We start from the raw sequence: 21117 nt of genomic DNA on the forward strand, positions 1-21117 counted from the left end.
TTGAAGATAGAGGGACCTGGGGCAGAAGTGAAAGGTTCAGGAAGGGAGCACCAAGGTGAAGTAATGTTTGGAAGCCAACAGAAGAGGACTCAGCCAATGGGCACCAGCTCTAAAGATGGGGGAAGATTACTAAAGGGAGAAATCTGTTTAGCAAGGAAGTCCCTAGTGGCCTATATAAAAGTCATTTACATCAGGTTGCCAAGCAGAGTTAGGGTCTCAAAGTGTGTGAGAGACAGGATGAAGACAATGATCCTTAGAAGTGGAACAAAAAAGGTGAGGTGGTGTTGGTGGGTTGCAGCAGCAAAGCTTGTCCATGGTCAGAAGAGAAAGAAGTGATGGCGTGATTCTGGACAGAACAAGGCCACAGGGCTGGCAGGAGAGGATGGTCAGAGCACAAGGGAGGATTACGTGCAGATGCAGTGACTCAGGAAGAGAACGAGAGCCCAGGAAGACTGGGGAAGGGGGGAGGGTAAGTCTGATAATGGTGCATTGGGTGGTTTTAATTTTCCCAGTGAAGACAGATATGATGTCATCTTGGGAGTGTGGATAGGGTACTGAGAATAAAAATGACCCAGGGTAGAGCGTGATTTACCCCACTTTTGAAGAACATGGCACTTTCACATTTGGAAATCCTCAAATCGAGGGCTCTAGTGGTAAGAATAGAATCCCACCTCTGGTCCCAGTAGCAATAAAACAGTCCTTACCAAATAGCACAACTTCTCACACCGGATAGGGCAGTAAGCCACTGGATCTGCTTGAACCTGGATCCGCACATCTGCAATGCCGCCTGCAGGGGGCTGCTTCCCTGGGATGGAGTTGTAATAGTCGTGGCCTCTGTCTTCAGAGGTGCCATCAACAAGGACCTCCTCCCTGTAAGGGGAAAAAAGAAGCCGCAGGAGGCTGTGTAAGCCAAACAAATCATCCTGAAAAATTGCAGTTGTGTTTCAAGTTTACTGCTGTGCGTAAGCCACGTCAAACATCTGGACTGCCACACTGAAGGGTTTAGGGATCGGGGCAGAGCTAGCGCAGCAGACCGTCCAGGGTGAGTTAGCGGTGGTAGTAATGACAGTGAGTGGTGCCTCACCTGAATGAAAGGCTGTTTTACCTCAACATCATAAAGACGCAAAGCCTTCATTACCTCTGGCTTACTTCAACTGCTTCATTTTGGAAATGTTTGGTCAAAGAAACTTTAGAAATTATTCTTTTGGTAGAGAGCCTGGCCCAGTTTACTAAACTAAGATGAAAAAAAAAATCCATTTAAAAAAGAGAGCTGTAGCCAGCTATCTTGTCTGCACAAATCTAGACAAGTATGGTATTCATAAAGAACTATCAGAGTCACATGTGGCAAGTCGGGGAATTCTGGAAACATGCAATTGTTTTAAAATTTGAAACAGGGTAAAAAAATGCAACAAACTGACTTCTCTTCCAAGTTGGAATTAACAAGAGTTCCTATAAAAAAGAGTAAGTCAGACCAAACATCTGCAGGATTTTACATGAGCATGGAGGGTGGGGGCAGCGTGAGAAGAGAAGGCATGTGCGTGCATGTGCGTATGCATGTGTCCGTGTGTGTGTGTGTGTGTGTGTGTGTGTGTGTGTGTGTGCGTGTGTGCGTGTGTGCGTGTCCGTGTGTGCGTGCCATGACATCTGGAGGTCAGAGGACAACTTTGAAGTCAGTTCCTGCCCTCCATCTTGTTTTGAGGACGCAGCTCTTACTTCTGCCTTCACTGAGGACTCCAAGGCTCCTGTCCCTTCCTCCCATCCACTGTAGGAGTTCTGGGATGAGAGATACAGACAGACCACCTCGCCATGTTTTTTTACTTGGGTTTCTGGGACCAGGACTCAGGACATCAGGCCTGAGTGCTGAGCACTTCTGCCCACTGAGCCATCTTTCTCAAACCAAATTAAGTCTTTTTAAAATGAGCTAACTTAACCCACATGACTGTGCATGATCCTGGGTAAAAGCTGTCACCAAGGCTTCTGGTAGCCCTTTTCTTTGTTGCCCTGGATGGCCTACCTCATAAAGAGGGATCTCCAAATCCAGTGCTCACTGATATACAAGATAATAACTTGGGGGAAGGTGCATTAAAAATACCCAAGGATTTAATTTCTTGAGCATGAGACTGTTGACAGCATGAAAGCTTCGGCTTCCACGGCCCCAGACAGAAACACCAGCTTTTTGAGTCACATCTGCTCCACCTCAAAGGCGGCAGCCACTTCCAAGGCCTACCAGCAGCTAACAGATTGCTGCAGAGATCTTCGATTCTTACTGTTTCACTCTTCCATTTCAGTTCGGTTTTCACTAATACGCATGAGACCCAGGGATAAAGAAAGTCTGAGAAACTTGTTAACATTCATTATTTCATAACCCTGCAATTCATAGTTTTGTGTAACACTGGCGAAATGGGGTTGATTCCTTCCCACATTTAGTGTCAGAAGATCTGGATAAACATGAGTGGAAGAAAAGTAAGTTATTCTCCAAGTTTTGGGTTTATTGCCAAAACTGTTACTTTTAAGAAGAAATATTAATCTCGTTAGTGAACTTCAAAAAAATTTTTTTTGATTTTTTTTTTTAGATAGGGTTTCACAAAGTATCCTCGACTGACCTGGAGCCTGCAGTGTAGACCAAGCTGGTCTTGGACTCATAGATCCACCAGCCTCTGCCCCCCGAGTGCTGGGAGCAAGGCATGCATTACACATCCTGCCATGATGGCAATGCTTTAAATGTTCAGAAAGACAGAAAGTTGGATAATTATGGAACTCTTGACTGACCTTTCCCAAGTGTTCAAGGAAGGATTCTTCAAGTACTGTTTGAACCGGAGCTCAAAGGCCTGCCCTATGGTGCTTATGATATCTTGGGCCGTTCCACTGCGACACTCCAGGATGTGGCACGCTGTGAGAAAACACATTAAAAATATAGTCTCATGAGAGCATTATACAAAATCATTCCAGAACATGAGTAAATAGTTGTGTTTAAAAAAAATTCAAACTAAAACGGCATAACCAGACTTCATATTCCATATGAGTCAAGGAGAAAACATTCACAATCTACATACCTAACAACTTAGAAAGTTTAAGCTGGGCATGGTGGTGCACACCTTTAATACCAGCACCCAGGAGGCAGAGGCAGGTGGATTTCTGTCAGTTCCGTTCCAGGTCAGCCTAGTCAACAGAGTTCTAAGATGGCCAGGTTACAAAGAGAGACTCTGTTTCAAAAGAAAAAGTGATATCAAGGCAGATATTCAGGGTTCACACTTTAGAGTGTCTTAAAATCTTTTGAAATTATTTTTAGGTGTGTGTGTGTGTGTGTGTGTGTGTGTGTGTGTGTGTGTGTGTGTGTGTTCAAATGTAGGTCAGAGGAAAACTTGCTAGAATTGGTTCATTACTTCTACCGGGTGAGTCCCTGGGGTCCAACTCAGGCTTGGTAGCAAGTATCCTTATCCGCTGAGCCATCACTGTGGCCTGTAAGCCATGTTCTTTAGACGGAACAAGATGAGTTATATCACGTTATACAGACAGGTCATTATACTCGAGGTTTTCTTGTTTGTTCACACATATGTGGCTTGATTAAAAACAAAATCAAACTGAGAATGATCACAAAATAGAACCAAACTTGCTGTAACTTTTTTCTTTTGGGTTGAAAAGAAATAAAAATCAGAAAGAGATGGGGGGGGGGCAGGGGCAGGAGAGTCCGGTATAAATAAGTAAACACACAGCACTGATTTCCTGAGAGAGGTAAGATGATGGGAGACTAGATTTACTCCGTGAAAAATGTCCAGAGCTGAGTTCAAATTCCGGCTGTGCCATCTGTGTAATCCTGAACCTGCTACTGGTAGCTTGAATAGGAATGCCTACCTCTCCCCACGGGCTCAGAAGCTTGAATGGGATCCCAAGTTGGTGGAGCTTTTGGGGAAGGATTGGGAGGCGGGGCCTTGTTGGAGGAGGCGTGTCCCTGGGGTTGGGCTTTGAGGTTTTAAAAGCCCATTAGCTTTCTCTGCCTTGTGCTTGTGGATCAAAATGTGAGCTCTTCGCTTGCCTAGGAAGCGCAAGGCCCTGGGTTCGGTCCCCAGCTCCGGAAAAAAGAACCAAAAAAAAAAAAAAAATGTGAGCTCTTGGCCTACCGCTCAGGCACAGGGCCTGCCTGCTGGATGCCATGCTCCCTACCAGGATGATCACGGACTCGCTCTCTGAAACTAAATCCTCCTTCTTTCACAAGTTGCCTTGGTTGTGGTGTTCTGTCACAGTACCAGAGAAGTAACTATGGTGTGAGTCAGTGGCAAGGCCCTCACCTACGAAGACAAGAGGACAGGCTGTCTGTCTACTTGAGAAAGTCGGGCATTTTGTCTTCATACTAGCTCTGAGGAGCAGGATGAACAGGCTGGGCACCCAGGAGGCACTAAATCTGACACAGCCCTTTGCCATTTGAGCACACTCTAAAATGCTTTGTCTTTTTTTTTCTACTTCTCTGACTTGAATGCCTAGAGGTTTTAGTTTTGTCTGCCCATAGGCAGATTCCCCAAAATAATTTTCTGCTTTGCTTCAATTACCCTGTTGCTGGCTTTTAAAAGAAGATGGAACGGAAAGTAGAAAAGGAAAAAAGAAAACAAAAAAAAAAAAACAAAAAAAAAAAACAAGGGCTCCTGTCACTGTCCATGAACACGGGGCAGGCTGTCCATCATGGCTAGGAGTGTGGCAGCAGGCAGCCCCACCTCCTCCTAGGAAACGTCCCTATTTTGACAGTGCTACTCTTCCAACTCTCTTAGTCTGATCACATGATCAGAGGGAAGCAGCCTAGGAACAGGCCGTGAATCACAGCAAAAGGCCAGGGTTCCTGGTCAGGAGCTACCCTACCTGCTGCCAACAAGCAAAGGAAAGAAGACAAATACATAGGAAGTCCCATGTTCCCAAGTGATTCTTGGTGACATCAACACAGCCACAGCAGTCTGGGCTCTGCTGTCTACATCCAGAATCGCTGCACACACCTGGTCTCTTTCCCAAGACCACAGTAAGAATCATAGAGATCTTAGCATTTCCCTTCACTAGGGTTCCTAGCAGTAACATTACAGTGAATAGTACTCTTACATGTAGAAGGTCTTTTAAAGAGTTTTGTTTCCTTAAGTTTCTGGGAGGGCGAGTCCATGACCATCATGGCTAGGAGCGTGGTAGCAGGCAGGCATGGCAATGACACAGTTAGCTTAGCGCTAGTATCTTGGTCCACGAGCATCACCAAGCAGAGAGAGCTGACTGAGAGTGGAAGGAGCTGTTTTGAAGCTTCAAAGTCCCCCCTCTCCCCCCAGGGACACTCCTCCTCCACAATCGCACTGTATTACCTCTGGCTGGCCTAGAACTCTCTGTAGACCAGGCTGGCTTTGAACTGACAGAGATCCGCCTGACTCTGTCTCCTGAGTGCTGATATTAAAGGCGTATACCACCACTCTCAGACTGTTCATAAAGATAAACATTTGTCTAAGAATTAGATCTTGAAATAAAGGTCAGTGGCTCAGATCATCCACCAGATGGTGCTGTGGGACACAAACGGAGGACAAGCTTCAGGAGAAGCATCAGACTCTTAAGAACAGTAGATTCACAGACAGCAGCCTATGTACTTTATAACCATAAATACAAATATAAGTTAGCAGGTTTGTTGAGATTACTTTTCATTGGCAGGGGCATTGTTTTACAATTCTCTTTCAATATTCAGCCCATGGGTTTCCTGCACATAAATACTCCAAGTAAACCGGGGCCTCTTCTCAGACTAAGTTCAGATACAGTATGAAAACCTCCATAGCATGCCTCTCAGTGTTGGAGAGCTGAAGACAGCATGGACTTCCTCACAACAGCTACAGTAGAAGGCTGGACTTAACACTGACATCTTTAACTTGCCTTCCCTACAAGGAAGGCCTTTCATAAACTGATGACTTCATCACAAGGTCCTAGCCAAAATAGGAAAAATGTAATACCAGATTGATCTGGATGGAAACATTGAACCAGGTACACAGGAGAGGGAGGATGGGGGCGGGGTAGCACACTGAGGATAATTAGCAGGAAGCCTGGCCTCCTGTGCCCACCTCCACTTCCTGCCAGCCGGGCTTTCCTCCTCACCCTTGCCATCTGGCTCCTGCCTTTCTGAGGTCGCCTAGTCTGTGGGCTCTCTGCTGAACTGAATGATGTTTTCTTGCCTTCAGTCTCTTACTGGCAACCATCCTGGTGTCCTCTCCAGGACAAAGTGCTATTCCTCCTAAGGAGGTGATTCTCACTGACCCTCCTTCTCTCGCCATGTGTCCTCGGACTTCTCCCCTCGCTGAAAGCCTTACTTAGCTCCTTCCACTCTAGACGCCTCTGTGGAGGATCTTACTCCCCATCTCTTCTTTCCCTCTTCCTCTCTTCTCTTCTACTTCCCTCTCCTCTCCCTTCCCTGCCTCTAGCTATCCCCCCATCTCCCATCCCTTAAGACCTGTTCCTGGCTGGCATCGAGCTCCAGACCCGCAGTAGCTGGCTTGGAGGGCGTTAAGGACAGTTTGGGGCCCCACCTCTCATTTACCAAGTGAAAAGGTTGGGGTTCTGGGCTTTATTGAGGCTGACGAAGAGAAAGCTGCGTCCTCCTTGTCTGAGGAACGGATGGCATTTCCACACCCCTCAATGGTTAGAACTTTGTCAACTACTGAATCCAATGGGGCCCATCAATCTCCTGGCTAGGAGGCCGCCCCTTGTTGCCCCTGAGAGTCCCTCTACTTGGAGTCCCCGAAGCTTTTCCATCTGTGCAGTTGTTTGCAGGTCTCTGCCGAGCCTTCTGCTTTTTCGAATTCTAACTAAAAAAGCCTAACTCCACCTGCACTGCAGCCTTCTATCTCTTCACTAAATACCAACCCAAATCGTAGGCATATTTGTTCTGGTACTCCGGGCTTTCTCACTGTTTTTATGAAGATCCCACAATCCCACTTCTATGGTGCCTTCCACACTCCCATTGCTGACCCTAATTCAAAGGTCAGGCTGGCTCCCCTAATGTTCTCTACCTCCTCTCCGAAGCAGCCGCCAGGATTTACAGACTGTCCTGTGGTTCTTCCCTCAAACACTAATAAAATGGAGCTTGAATTTCCTTCAGAGTCTGTTTTAAGATTATTTTATTATTGACTAAGGACCTATAAAAGGGAATCCCAATCCCCAGTGACACTTGGACAGAACTGTTCTCCCTCAGGATAACTTTAATTCACTAAGCAATGTTATATCACCTTTATGATTCCACTAGTTTTTATTCAGGGGTTTAGAACATTTAAAAAATATATAACAAATATCTGATCTTGATTGTATTAACTGAGGTGGGAGGCCCAGCCTCTCTGGATGGCGCCATTCCCTGGCTGGGATCCAGGACTGTATATATAGAGAAAGGGAACTGTGGGGCAAGCAAGCTCTCACCTTTCCCTGCTTCCTGATGATGGATGTGACATGACTTGCTGTTTCAAGGCCTATGACCCCCACTTCCCTGTCATGACAGCCACCCTTAAACAGAGATAAGGAACAAACCCTTAAGCTGCTCTGTTGGGGTATTTGATCATAGCAGCAGGGAGACAAATTAAGGCAGTGTCAGAAGCCAAAGCAAATTTACACCTGGATTCCAGATGCTTCCCTTTATCCTCTTTAACAGGGGCTCAGGAGCTCAGGCATAACCCAGACTATGTCCTGGAGCACAGCACATAGCACAGCATGGCCTCGTGTTTGTGGTGATCCTCCTTCCCTGTCTGTAGTTTTTATGGTAAGAAAAACCAAATGCTATTCAGGGGTCTTCTGAAATACAAGCCAGCGGTTAGCCAATGGCTCATGCTGGCTTTCTCAGTGTTGGGCCCCTTCATCCGAGCCACTCCCTCAGCATTACCCATGCAACGTTATGCAGCTCAGTGAGTGCCTTTCAGTGCAGTATCTGAAAGCATCTGTCACCTGCTCTTTCCTTTCTCTATTCTCAGGACCGGGTCCTCCTTGGCAAGCAATTACCAAGCATCTACCAAGCTCTACCAACTGATGCTTCTCATAATCTCACTCGGACAATCACACTGCCTCCATGGCTTCAAGTTTCCCTGAGACTGCACCTCCTACAGCCTGCTAGATCAGCCTCCCTAGAACTCTGCTATGCAAACAGCACCTCTACCCACCTACCCAAGGGATCAAGACCCTTATGTTAGGTCTCCTTATCAGCCCCGGGAGAGGGTTTCCCTCTTCCTCCATATGCAGCCTGTGGTTATGCTTCCCAACAAGCCACAGACATTCCCACCTCTGTTCCTTTGGTTCCCAAATACCACTCCATGTTCACTTAATCAAATATTTGGAGGCAAATTCCATCACCAGGGTGGAAGAAGTTCCCCAACTCCCAGGTTCTATTTGAAGGCAACTAGCTTAACCCCATCTCTCAGGGGAGTCTGAATGCCTCGAGGTTAGGATGAGAAACACTACAAACCACATCTGTCCAGAGAGGTCGAACTTTCTAATGAACCTCAGGCCTTTGACTTGAAGCCCAGCCTCCAGATGCCTTTTCTAGGCAACCTCGTCGTATCCTAGGATGAGACACTCACGCGGCTCTTCCCCTCAGTCACTCAGACACAGCCTGTGCATTGCTCATGTCTGAGTCATTGTGAAGGGTCTGAGAAACACTAAGACAGGTGGGCCCCTGCCTTCATGGAGATCTCAGCCTAATAGAAAGAACACGTGAACGTGGGAACAAGTATGTGAGAAAAACAGCAACAAAGGGTGGCTTGTTGGTAGGAAGAGAAATACAGGGTCACGATGGGGCACAGGTTACTAGAGGTAGGAGATGCCATCAGTAGAAGGCCCCTCAGAAGAAGAGACAATGGAGCTGAGACCTAAAGGTGGACAGGAATTGCCTTGCACACACACACCCCGAGTTCTAGCCCCAGCACTGCATAAAGCTGGGCATGGTGACACATGCCTATAAGCCCACTCAGAAGATGAAGGCAGGAGGATCAGAAGTTTAAGGTTATCCTCAGCTACATAGTGCGTTTAAGACCAGTCTTGTCTCAAAAAACAAAAAATCCAAACACCACGTACTCAAACTCAAAGTAACATTCCAGGCTTTTCAGCAGCAAGTGCATAGGGATACACACACACATACACACACACACACACACACACACACACACACACATGCACACGTGACAATACCAATGCCACACTATCATAACCAAAATAGCTTATTTTGGGCATATGTAAATACATAAGTTTTTTAGTTTGTGAATCTTTCAAGCACCAAGATTTAAATACTGCCTGTGAATTTTCCCACTCTTCTCTGCTGGTAGGATTATTTATTCCCAATTCAAATTACGTAGTTCTCTTAGAGTCCTTCAATATCACACTATGGTGACGGCACGCCATTGCACCAGGCCCATCACTGGAAGACGATGGAACAGGCCAGAGGGGGCCTCACTGCTTCTTCTTTATCAGCACCTGCTCGCTTAACAAGAGTGCCCAAGTCTGCAATGACATGACTTCCAAGATAATAGGAAGCCATGCTCATAGATGGGGGCCTTTCTGTGGGACGTCCATTACTGTGTACACTAGAAATAACCATTTATTTTTATAGTTGCTATCTAACAGGTCTTGTGAAAAAAGAGAAGTTACTTTTCCATACCTCGTTGGTTGACTGGATCTTTAGCTACATAGGCAACATAGTCTGTGGTATCCTATAAAAAAAAAAACACAGAGAGAGAGACAATTGCATTTAAAATGAATAAATTGCAACCACTGGAAGATGAGACTTTCTTAGGACCCAACTAGCCAAAGCCTTAGACATAACTGTTTCTCTATGGCAGGAGTTCTCAGCCCTTTAATACAGTTCCTCACGTTGGACTGTGGTGACCCCCAACCATAAAATTATTTTCACTGTTACTTCACAATTACTTTTGCTACTGTTATGAGCCATAATGTAAATATTTATGAGGGTCCGAAGTGACCCACGGGTTGAGAACTATTGCTCTATGGCATACCCAGCTTAACAATTAAATCAGTATTTTTTCTGACCCTCATGGGGAAAGGATGAAGATTGAAAATTCAGAGTCTGACTATACCATTAAGGATAGAGGAGAACACAGTCGAGGAATTCTTTAAAACTGTCTAGGAACTGACTGTGGAACTGGGTTGACACCTGTACAGAACCCCTCCCCACAAAGTTAGCGGGAGCTGAGATGTGGCGTCGCCATTGGCCTGTGTCCAAGCAGATCCCTGTGCACCAGAAAATGAGCTTCTCAGAGACCTGCTGGTGCCTTTGGTTGCATGTGTGTGTTGCAAGATAGCTTACAAAGTAAAACAGCGAAAATATCAATTATTTCATCCGTAGGCAGAGGCAAATTATTTCAAAACAGAGAACCTATGAGTAACGAGTTCAAAAAGAGATATGCTGCTGACTTTGTGCAAACAAGGAAATGGACAGGACACTTGGAAATTCCAGCTTTTATGAAAATAGTGAGCTGATGAATGGGACGGTTTTAATAATTAAAGATGCTTTTGCTATCTTAATTCTCAGGGGGGAAAAATACCTACAATGCCATTTCAGAGTATAAGAATGGTCTCTAGAGGGGAGATGCCGTCTACTGGCAGGAAGTATAAGCCGTGTTGGTAATGCCCTCCAGGGTAGCCACTTAACAACCACAATGAATCATGCAGGAAGCAGATCTCACGGTCAGCAGAACTTGTCTTAAGTCATTTTTAAAAATAGCACACACCTAAGTAAATGTCTCAGGCAGAGAGAAAGCTGGGTTGGGATAGCTTCTAAAGAAGTCAAGACCTATCTATGAACATGGCTTTCTGTTGTCTTAGGAGTCACGGTCACTGCAGAGCACTCTTCTTAAGCTGAACAAGTGCTACCGTGTCAGCCTGGAGCAGGTGCTGAAGAAGAAGCTATGAGGCCCCCTCCCGGCCTGTTTCATCATCCTCCGAATGATCTTGCATTTTCTAATGGTTTTAAAATTCTATGACTGTAAACATCTGGGGGAGGGGGGACTCTGCAGAAGACTTAAAGGGAAAGAACAAACGTCAGGAGAAAATACTTGAAACAGCTTTAATTTTTCTGCAGATCTGTAGAGTGTTTCCAAACAGAGAAAGCATGGGCAGCTGTAGAAGCATTTGCCATAGATGCTCACACAGTTACCAGGAAAACAGAAACTTTCTGAGAGAGAACTAAGAGAGAAGGAGAGCGGACATCACAGGTTAGGAAGAATGGTCCACATTTTTGGAAGACGATGCTGAGTCACAAGGGACTTCTAACTCGGCTCCACCTACCCTGTGACTAGCCCAGCCAGCTATTTAACTGAGGTAGCGCAGTGGGTGTCGTAAAGCAAATGCAGAGATAGACTGAGTCCAGCTCCAGTGTACGTTATCTCACTCGATCACCCCTGTCTTGCAAAGGAAGACCCCAAATCTTAGAAAAGTTAGCCATCAAGTACTTGACTCTAATGTTGAACAGTAGCCTTCACTGTCTTCCTGGCAGGAGGGGAAAACTTCACTGGTTGGGGGAGAGGCTAAAACCAAGCCAGGGATCATTTAAACCTCAAGCCAGTGTGGATTTTTCACTGCAGAGCCCAAGGTTTCCGCAGATTGTACTGATGTACACATTTCCCCACAGTGGATGCAGATGGTTTGGTTCTGGCAAGGACAGTGCTTCTGTTAACGATTGGAAGCCACTTGAAGACAGAATGGAAAAGCTTTCAATTCTGGAGAACAAAAACAAATCCTGTTGGGTGTACAGTAAAGAGGGTCTGTGCACCAGCCCTAACACAACAACTGCCCTGGGAACTAAAGGATCATTTCAGGGCAAGCACCAATCATTTTTTAAGTACATCATGCACTAATAAGTATTTTTAAAATGTGTCCCAGTCCCTTCATAAAAATCTAATGGGCTAGGAGAAGAGAAAGTGCCACTCTTCTCCCATTTAGATTCATTGAGCTCTTCTCTCTCTCTCTCTCTCTCTCTCTCTCTCTCTCTCTCTCTCTCTCTCTCTCCCTCCCTCCCTCCCTCCCCCTCTTTCCCTCCCTCCTCTCTCCCTTCCTCCTCTCCCCCTCCTTCCTCCCTTCTCCTCTCCCTCTCCCTTTCCCTCTCTCTGAGCTCACATTGTGTAACACAAGCTATCCTACATGCCCTGTTTCCTAAGGGATCAACAATTAACTCATGTATACATGCCCTCTCTAAAGACTCTTGTCCCCAAATGAAGTAGTGATATAAAAGTATCTTTTAGTCACCTGATTCAATTGTCATCTCTGAGGCTTACTGCCTCCATCTGATAACCCTGGCCTAGTTCTGGAAGCTTCTAGTCTCTGAACAATCTAACCTAGGCCTAGAATGTTCTCAGCCTCTGAGATTCATTACTGAACAAGTTCACCTTTCTTGTTCACACTGAACTCTGGCTGGCTGGTTCCACTCAGCTCTTCTGGCTCAAACTCCTCTCCAAGGTGACTGATTCAATCTGGCTTCTCTCAGCTTCTCAATGAACTGCTCCGCTTGGCCTCAAACTAACTCTGACAATCTGTTCTGATCTTGTGGCTCCTTCACACATTCTCTGACTCATTCTGTCTTCACCTGTGCCTAGCTACCTTTTGCTATTCGTAAAACTGCCACCTCCTTCCTCCCTCCCCTCTCCTCTTTTCTGCATCGTTCTCTCTTTTTTTTTTTGGAGCTGGGGACCGAACCCAGGGCCTTGCGCTTCCTAGGTAAGCGCTCTACCACTGAGCTAAATCCCCAGCCCCTGCATCGTTCTCTCTTAAGTAGCCTCTTTTTCCTCTCTCTTCTTGTGAGAGTTGGGCATATCCTATTCTGTCAAATCTTTCTCTGATTCATCATTTTTTTCTGCCACTCAATTAGAAATCACTTTCAAACATAGGTGCTCCCTTCTACAAACTAACTTTACCTTCATTGTTTGGGATTAAAGTTGTGTACTAATGGCGTGAGTTCCAGCTAAAGGGATGAATGGTGTGGGCTAGGGCACACACCACAGTTAGAATCAGTTTTTTTTCAGTAAACAATAATCTCAGGGTTCACAGTGTGATCAAATATCCTGCAGCACAGTGAGGAGTCGAGAAATGACCCTCTGGAAAGTATTCTCAGAGAGAAACCCTGTACAATTCGGGGGTAGTGAGTACTTCACAGCCTCTTGACAGAGAGGAACTGTGGATTCTCCCTTCACAGCTGAGCAGTGTCACCGAGGTTTATGCAAATCTGGTTGGTCATTATAGATTGGCCTTGTTGGCCTTGGCTGACAACTATGATGGTGAATGGGATTCCCATCTTGTATTAAATCCAACTGGTAGTCTGTTTAGTCTGCTGATGGGAACATTCTGGAAGAGAAACGGCCCAGCAGTGCACACAGGACATGCAGTTCTCACAATTTTGATGTGAACTAAGAATTTACCAGATGATAACTCAGGGGCTACTAACACTACAGAGAACTAGCAGTCCTTCTAGCAAGCCTAACCCTTTAAAAGCTAGACACAGGAAGCATGTGCACAAACCACTGTAGGTGTTTTGTTTTGTTTTCTACCTGATACCTGAAGCATTTAACAAATTGTGAGATCTGGAAAAGATGTGAAGTAGTTAATATTCTGCATTTGAAAATTCTCAGGACTCACAAAAACAACTTTTACAGATCTAAACTTACAGGATCCCCTCCAGAGGCAAAGGAAATCGATTGCATTTGATGATTTGCAATAATCTGGAAAACAAAAGCAAAGGAAACATTTTAATGCTACAAATGTGTTTGATTTGCTTCTACCTGCTCAGCATCCCTTTAGAAACTACCCTGTCTAGGTTCTACTTTTTTTTTTTTTTCCGGAGCTGGGGACCGAACCCAGGGCCTTGTGCTTGCTAGGCAAGCGCTCTACCACTGAGCTAAATCCCCAACCCCTCCTGTCTAGGTTCTAAACTAAACTCTTTTGTTGTTGTTTTGCTATTGGGATTGAAACTAAAGCATTGTGTATCCTAAGGTTTACTCTTCCATTAAGCTATGTATCCGCACCTAAATACTGTCATCTAACTCATGGATTTGACGTGCTTTTCTCTCCGCCCCTCCTCTCCTAGGTAGACGTACGATCTGGGTCTAATTATCCAATCAGCAATCTACTAAACACCACTCTCTCGATACAGCCAGTAAGTGTTTTATGGGAAGAGCTGAGATCAGTAGCAGAAGGAGAGTATTTCTCTCTGCCACTAAGGAACACCCACACTTGCCCAAGGGCCATCTTTTTCTGTCACGTGGGAACAATCTTCTAGAATATAAAAATTTCTTTCCAGAAAAGCCGAGAGCTGAGAGTTAAGAACAGAAAAAAGTGTTGGAAACATGTGTTTCATCATTTTAACTGGTACATTGCCCCACTTCCCTTCATATTTTTATTTATTTATTTCTACTTATAGACTTATATTTACTTTTGTTTTAGTTATTCACTACTATGCATCTAAACACACTAACATTAAGACTTCCAACAGGGGGGCTAGAAAGGTTGCTCAGTGGTTAAGGACCTGAGTTCCAGTCACAGCACCCACTTGTTGGCTCAAATCATGGCTGCTCCAGGAGATTCAAAGCCTCTTCTGGCCTCTAGGGGCAGCAAACATGTACATAGTACACGAGAGTAGGCAAAACACCCACATTAATCTAAAAATGATTGAAAATTTTAAAGACTTCTAATATGAAGTATGACTGGCCAACTAACTGCACTAATTAGCCCAAAATGATTGTTTTATTGGAGATTCTAATTTGTTTGCTTGTCTTTGGAAATCACAGTACGATGACTGATTTGTATAGTTTTTTGAAGGTTAGTTAAAATATAAGCTATGCAACTACCAACGAAGCCTGATTGCAGAACTGTGTGGCAGAACCTACCAAGGCCACACAGATAATACAGCCAAGCAGAACTTCCTGGATGGATGCTCAACAATAATTGAATAAATTTGTGCAACACAATGTTTTCTTAGGGAAAGAAATGACCATGCTATTTATAATAGTCCCGAATTAGAAGCAGTACTGAAGGTGACTGTTGTGATATTCAAATGGTAGACAGCTTACAATGTAACAGCATGTTTGTTGGGTTAAAAAAGAAGTCAACACAAAGAATATATCAATACATCATTTCATTCATCAGAACTGGCAAACTTTTTATTAAACTAATAGTGGTTACTCATGAGGCAGAAGAAGCAAGAAGAGTGGTTTGCCTGGATCCACACACGATACTTTTTCTTCTGGGTAGAAAGTAAACAAAGATATCCAGCTTGCCATAATTAAGCCACACACATTACTGGTGCACTTTTCTGTAATAACATTTCAGTAAGAACAACATCAATGTGCAAAGATCATATATAAATAATCACTCATGAGAAATTGCATCTAATGAGTAAAGAGGAAGATTCACACAGATATAGTCAAGTATATAAAACTAGTGAGAATCATGTAACACTTTGGGGAAAACTTCATTGAAGGATATAAAAAGTGACCTTTGGAAAAAATTGTATAAGAGCCAGATGATAAACAGGAATGCTATGAAATGCTGTCCCCTGGACATGACAGGGCCAATGCATCCATGAATTCACAGCATTTATTTTTATCCTTACAATACCTGTATGAGATCAAGCCAACCCAAACTAGCATTGATAGGAGGAGCTCTCAAAGCCAGGTCCTAACTGAGGAGCCATAAGTTAGATCGTAAGTTCTAGGAGAAGAACCATTATTTTTTGGAGGGATGGTTACTGGTGGGTTGCCCGAGCTCCAGTGAATGAGCATGGGCAGCACTAAGTGAATGCAGTAGGTCATTACAAACTAAAACAAAAAAGAGGATATTAGTTTTGGTATGTTGGGAGGACAGAATGGAGTTAGTGTAGAGAAACGAGGAGTGAATAGGATCATATGTCATATAAATGTATGGAATTCTCAAAGAATAAAATGTTAAGCCTGACTAAGTAGAAAGATATACATCAGTTTATGGATATGAAGACAATATTATCACAAAGATGTCAATGATTGTCCCCTAAACTGATTTATAAATACAATGAAATTCTATTAGAAACTCTACCAAAATCATTAGTAGCTTTTCAAGCTGCTTTAAAAGAGTAAGTATGAGGGAAAAAAACAGCTAAAGTAGTTTTTAAACAAGTGAACAAGATTTACCTTCTCAGATAGTAAGATATAATTACTGAAGTTGGAAAATCCATCTTAACATGACAGAAAGAGGAGAGAGGGAAATTTATTTGATTAAAAACTAATTTAAGGGTTGGGGATTTAGCTCAGTGGTAGAGCGCTTGCCTAGCAAGCGCAAGGCCCTGGGTTCAGTCCCCAGCTCTGGAAAAAAAAACTAATTTAAAAATTTTCGCTGAACAGTGTGATGCACTCCTTTAATCCCACCACTCGGGAGGCAGATGCAGGAGTTCAAGACCAGCCTCCTCTACAGAGCAAGTTCCAGGACAGTCAGAGCTGCACAGAGAAACCCTGTCTGTTACACAACAAACAGAAAGTTTTATAAGACTCCTTAAGCATACAGACTCGAGGAATACATCTGTAAAAATGAAAAGTGGAATATTCATACAGATCTCAAAGAATCTCTACAAATCAGTAAAGCAAACATAAGGCCAGTTGATGCACGGAAAAACAGCAACTGTTCACTACACTTACTGAAAGATAACCAGCCTTCAATAAACTAAAGGTGGCCCAGGGCCCTGACACTCACTGAAGCTGTGGTGTGTTGGCAGACAGGAGCCTAGCATGGCTGCCCTCTGAGAAGTCCTACAAGCAGCTGAAAGAGTCAGATGCAGATACTAGCACCCAACCAATGGACAGAAGCCGGGGACCCTTGTGGTTGAACTGGGGAAAAGCTGTAAGAAGCTGATGAGGAGGGTGGCCCCATGGGAAGACCAGCAGTCTCAACTGATCTGGACCCCTGAGATCTCTCAGACACTGAGCCACCAACCAGGCAGCACACACCAGCTGATATGAGGCCCTGACACGTGTACAGCAGAGGGACTGCCTGGTCTGGTCTCAGTGAGAAAAGTCTGGACTGTAAAAAAGGATTAAAGAATAAAAATTAAATAAAAATGTAAAAAACACACACACAAAAATAAACTAAAGCTATGGAAAGATTTTAAAGATACAATCAGGGCTGGAGAAATGGCTCAGCAGTAAACCGCATTGGCTGTTTACACTAAGGACCAGAGTTTGACTCCCAGCAATCACAGGACAGTGCACAAGTGTGACTTCATTTCCAGGTGTCCAACCCCGTCTTTTGGCCTCTGCAGACCCAATGCACACACATGGCACACACATTACAGGCAGGCAAAACACCCATACACACAGAAGAGAGATCAAGTGGATAAAACCTAAATTTACTTTTATTAACGCAATAAAACAACATGTGACAAGGGTGTGGATAGTTTTAAACACTTCTGGCCACAGCTTAAGCTTGTAGAGCAACTGTGGAGTGTGATCATCTGTATTTAAATAAGCATAGCCTATTTTCCACCTTTCCTTACCCTAGTAAAGTACTCACAAATGTGGCTTAGTTTCCCCCTGGTGTGTACACACACACACACACACACACACACACACACACACACACACACACACACAATTTGTCTAGGGTTAGGTCAACTTCAGTAAATTCAGGAAAAAAAAATGGAAAGCTAAATTTTCACAGTGCACACCGGCTAAGAGGATCTGAAATGATGAGAGGCAATGGACATCTTGATCACAGGGATGCTGGAAGGGAGACGACATCTGTGACACAAGTCCAGGGCTTTCCAGCTAGGAAAAGCAATCACTTGGCAAGGAACTTAGAGGGGGTCTCCGGGTGGAAGGTTCAGACCCAGCGGAAGCATCCTGGGTCCTGAGTGGGTGTGAGAGTGAGATGGAAGTCCGAGAAGCGCCGGGAGGGAGCAGAGCTCGCGCACGCGCACCACGCCCACCCGCGAAACAGGCCCTCTGCACGCCATGCTGGCACGCGCACCACGCCCGCCTACCCGTTTGCGCACGCGAAACGTGCTCCGCACGCGCACCACGCATGCCCACTCGCCTGCACACGCTCGCCTGCTTGCTTGCGCACGCGCGCCCCGCCCGCTCGCGCTTCACGCACGCGCGCCACGCACGCCCTCTTGCCTGCGCACGCGCACCACACCCGTTCGCGCGCCCGTCTCTGCAAAAGGTGTATTTTTTCGTGGCTGAGTTGCTTCCACCATGGCGGAGATGGCAGAGCTTTGCGAGCTGTACGAAGAAAGCAACGAGCTGCAGATGGACGTGCTGCCCGGCGAGGGCGATATGGAGGTAGGCCGCGGAGCCCGCGGGCCGGCCCCGGAGGAGGGCCCCATGGAGGAGGAGGCCGGGCCGTCCGCCGCCCGCGCCCAGCGCGGCCTCTTCCCCGAGGCTGGCGCGGACCTAGAAGGCGACGAGTTTGATGATTGGGAGGACGACTATGACTTCCCTGAAGAGGAGCGCTGGAGTGGCGCGATGCACAGGGTGTCCGCTGCGCTGGAGGAAGCCAACAAGGTGTTCCTGCGAACGGCGCAAGCCGGTGATGCCCTGGATGGCGGGTTTCAGGCGCGCTGCGAGAAGAGCCCTTTCGACCAGCTAGCTTTTATCGAAGAGCTGTTTTCGCTGATGGTTGTCAATCGACTGACCGAAGAGCTCGGTTGTGATGAGATCATTGATCGAGAGTAAATGCTGATGAAAGAGGAGGAAACTACCTGAGAGGGAGAGATTCAACATTCTGCTATTTTGGGGTTCATTCCAAATAGTTCTGTGCAAAAAATAAAAACAGTTGGTTTTTGTTTCTCGGAATAGAAGACAGGACAGTGAATGAATAACCGTGCATTGTGGAAAAGGAGAATCAAGAAAGGAGGAGTGTTAAACCTGAGAATCGCAAGGAGAAAAGACCAAAAGTGTTCCTTGTTTGGTCTCACAGGGCCTCAGCAAAAACCTCTGGTTCAGACTGTTGATCGAGATGATTTCCCTTACATTGGAGAAGAACTTTCTCGTGTTAAGCTTTTGAAGATGATTTGAAAGAGTAAATTATGACTGCCAATACAAGAATCTAATTAAAGAATGAGGAAAAAAAATACATCCACAAGATATCTTTGATTTGAACTAAAAGGCTATTGAAAAAAACTTTGTAAATTCTTCTTTATGGTTTATACACATCTAGTTATCAAAAGCAAAATTTGAGGTTTAAGATTGAGCATTCATCAACCCCAGAGGGTAGTCAAAGTAAATGTGTGTGTAAATGTAGACGTGTTACCAGGTGTACTATCCTCTTAAAACGTGTTACAAAAGCTGGGATTGTGACTGCACATGCATCTTCATGATTTATAAAGCTACTGTGGTCCCTGATCTATTGTGATGACTTATAAAGTAAAGAAAAAAAAGGATGTCTTTTTAAGGTTTTAAGTTCGTGCATTAAATAAAATGTATGGGAAAGCCCAAAGACAAAGTTTCTAATACCCTTTTATACTAGGGAAATTTCGCTTGCTGTTTTTTTGGGTTTTTTTTTGTTTTTGTTTTTTTTTTTTTTTACCTTGACAGATGGTAAGAGTATAACTGACGTTCATATTGTAAGAAGTGTTTGCAAAAGTTGTCAAGTAAAAGGAAACCCTACCTGTATCTAGAAAAGATTTTTGAGCTCTTATGCTGTCAAACTTGGAAGATTTTAAACCTACCCAGAAGTCCACCTGGGTGCTTGATACTCATGTTCTCTCCCTCTCTCCCTCTCTGCCTCTTTCTTCCCTTCCCCCTCCCTCCTGATTTGCTTGTTACTCTTGATGCACCAGCATTGGCGATAATAAATTTTCTCGTTCTGAGTATTTTGCTTTGCCTAATAGCTTTGTGTACATACTATATACAAAATTCTTCTGCTACGTGTGTCACCACCTCCATCCTGACATTTAAACAGCCAGTGCTTAGAGCGGAAACTAGTTTCAAATACCAGACAATGGGTTCTGGAATGTTAAAGCACATTTCAGAATTTTCTGGAAGACTTGGCCAGACTACAAAACCTCGCTCTGTGAATGTGTGGCTGTGGCTTACTTGGTGAAGATGCTGAAGTTCCTTGAGAAGAGAAATGATGTATTAGCACTGTGTCCCTGCTGATGCCACCATGACAATACAGGACAGCTAGGACAGTAGGGAAACCCGGGTTCCTGTGGGATTGGTTGGTTGGCTTTGCATTCATCTTGTTTGGGAGGCTGGTGAGGTGGCTCCGTGGGTAAAGGCTCCTGCCAGATAGCCAAGCCAGATGACCTGAGTTTGGCCTCCGGGGTCCATGTGGTAGAGGGAGACCCTCCTGTACCTCCAAAGCACATGTACATAATTTTGCCCCAGTAGGTGCTAGAGCATGAAGGGTGGGAAGTTAACTGAAGGTGGGGACCCTGATATTTGGGAAGCTGTCACCCATGTTAGGGTGGGACTTTTTGGTAGAGCAGCTACAAACACTCCCTTGAGTAACCCCTCAGCCCTCCTTCTTACTCACCCAATAAATTGGCTGCCTCACTAGTTGGACTTGGGGGAATCATTTATTTGATCTATTGTTATTTACCTGCTGTAAATAGAGCTTTGCTCACATCTCCCCTGGAAAATAATACAACCATCCATAAATTTGAATGTATTTGTGTTTGAGGACCAAAGTATATCTTGGAAGTTAGGAGAAGCCATGCATTGGTATTTCTTTGTATCTTTTATTCTGCATTTATTTAGTTATTTGTGTATATGTGGGAAGGGTGCATACCACAGTAAGCAAAGGTCAAAGGATAATAACCTTCAGGAGCTGGTTCTCTCCTCCCATAATGTGGGGCCTAGGGATCAAACACAGGTCATCAGGTTTGGTGGAAAGCTCATTTACACCCTGGCCCTCTTATATTTAATCTCTTCTTTTGTTGAAATAGGGTCTTACTATGTAGCTCCAGCTGTCCTGGAATTAGACCAGGTTGGGCTCGTACTCACAGAGTTCTGCCTCCTGCATGCTGGCATTAAAAGCATGTGTCACCATGCCCAGCATCTTTTGTAAACGCATTTTTATTTTAAGGCTCGTGTGTGTGTATGTGTGTGTGTGCGCGCGAGGACTTCACATGCTCAGCCATGGCCCAGGTGGAGTTCAGAAGATTTCTCT

General features: G+C 44.9%; 2 protein-coding genes across 4 annotated transcripts in view; one reads left to right on the forward strand and one right to left on the reverse strand.

The window, feature by feature from the left end:
• The window catches only part of Shc4 (SHC adaptor protein 4), a 94379-nt gene that overhangs the window by 24269 nt on the left and 48993 nt on the right, over nt 1-21117 (reverse strand). For 2 of the 3 annotated variants that reach the window (XM_063284538.1, NM_001191065.2), the window contains exons 5-8: nt 13647-13700; nt 9632-9683; nt 2770-2890; nt 705-870 (exon numbers count right to left, since the gene is read on the reverse strand). In XM_063284538.1, the coding sequence (XP_063140608.1) occupies nt 705-870; nt 2770-2890; nt 9632-9683; nt 13647-13700 (393 nt within the window). Of the gene's footprint in view, nt 1-704; nt 871-2769; nt 2891-9631; nt 9684-13646; nt 13701-17983; nt 18068-21117 lie in introns of those variants that run through there. The other variant, XM_039105836.2, reaches the window with a different exon arrangement.
• Nucleotides 18095-19814, forward strand: Eid1 (EP300 interacting inhibitor of differentiation 1). Its single transcript, NM_001109205.1, has one exon. The coding sequence runs from the start codon at nt 18198-18200 to the stop codon at nt 18675-18677; it is 480 nt and encodes a 159-aa protein (NP_001102675.1). The 5' UTR covers nt 18095-18197; the 3' UTR covers nt 18678-19814.

The sequence above is a fragment of the Rattus norvegicus genome, chromosome 3, assembly GCF_036323735.1.
Source record: "Rattus norvegicus strain BN/NHsdMcwi chromosome 3, GRCr8, whole genome shotgun sequence".
Classification (NCBI taxonomy): Eukaryota; Metazoa; Chordata; class Mammalia; order Rodentia; family Muridae; genus Rattus; species Rattus norvegicus.

Coding starts and splice junctions, on each gene's coding strand:
- Eid1 (NM_001109205.1), top strand. CDS start 18,198: ATGGCGGAGATGGCAGAGCTTTGCGAGCTGTACGAAGAAAGCAACGAG.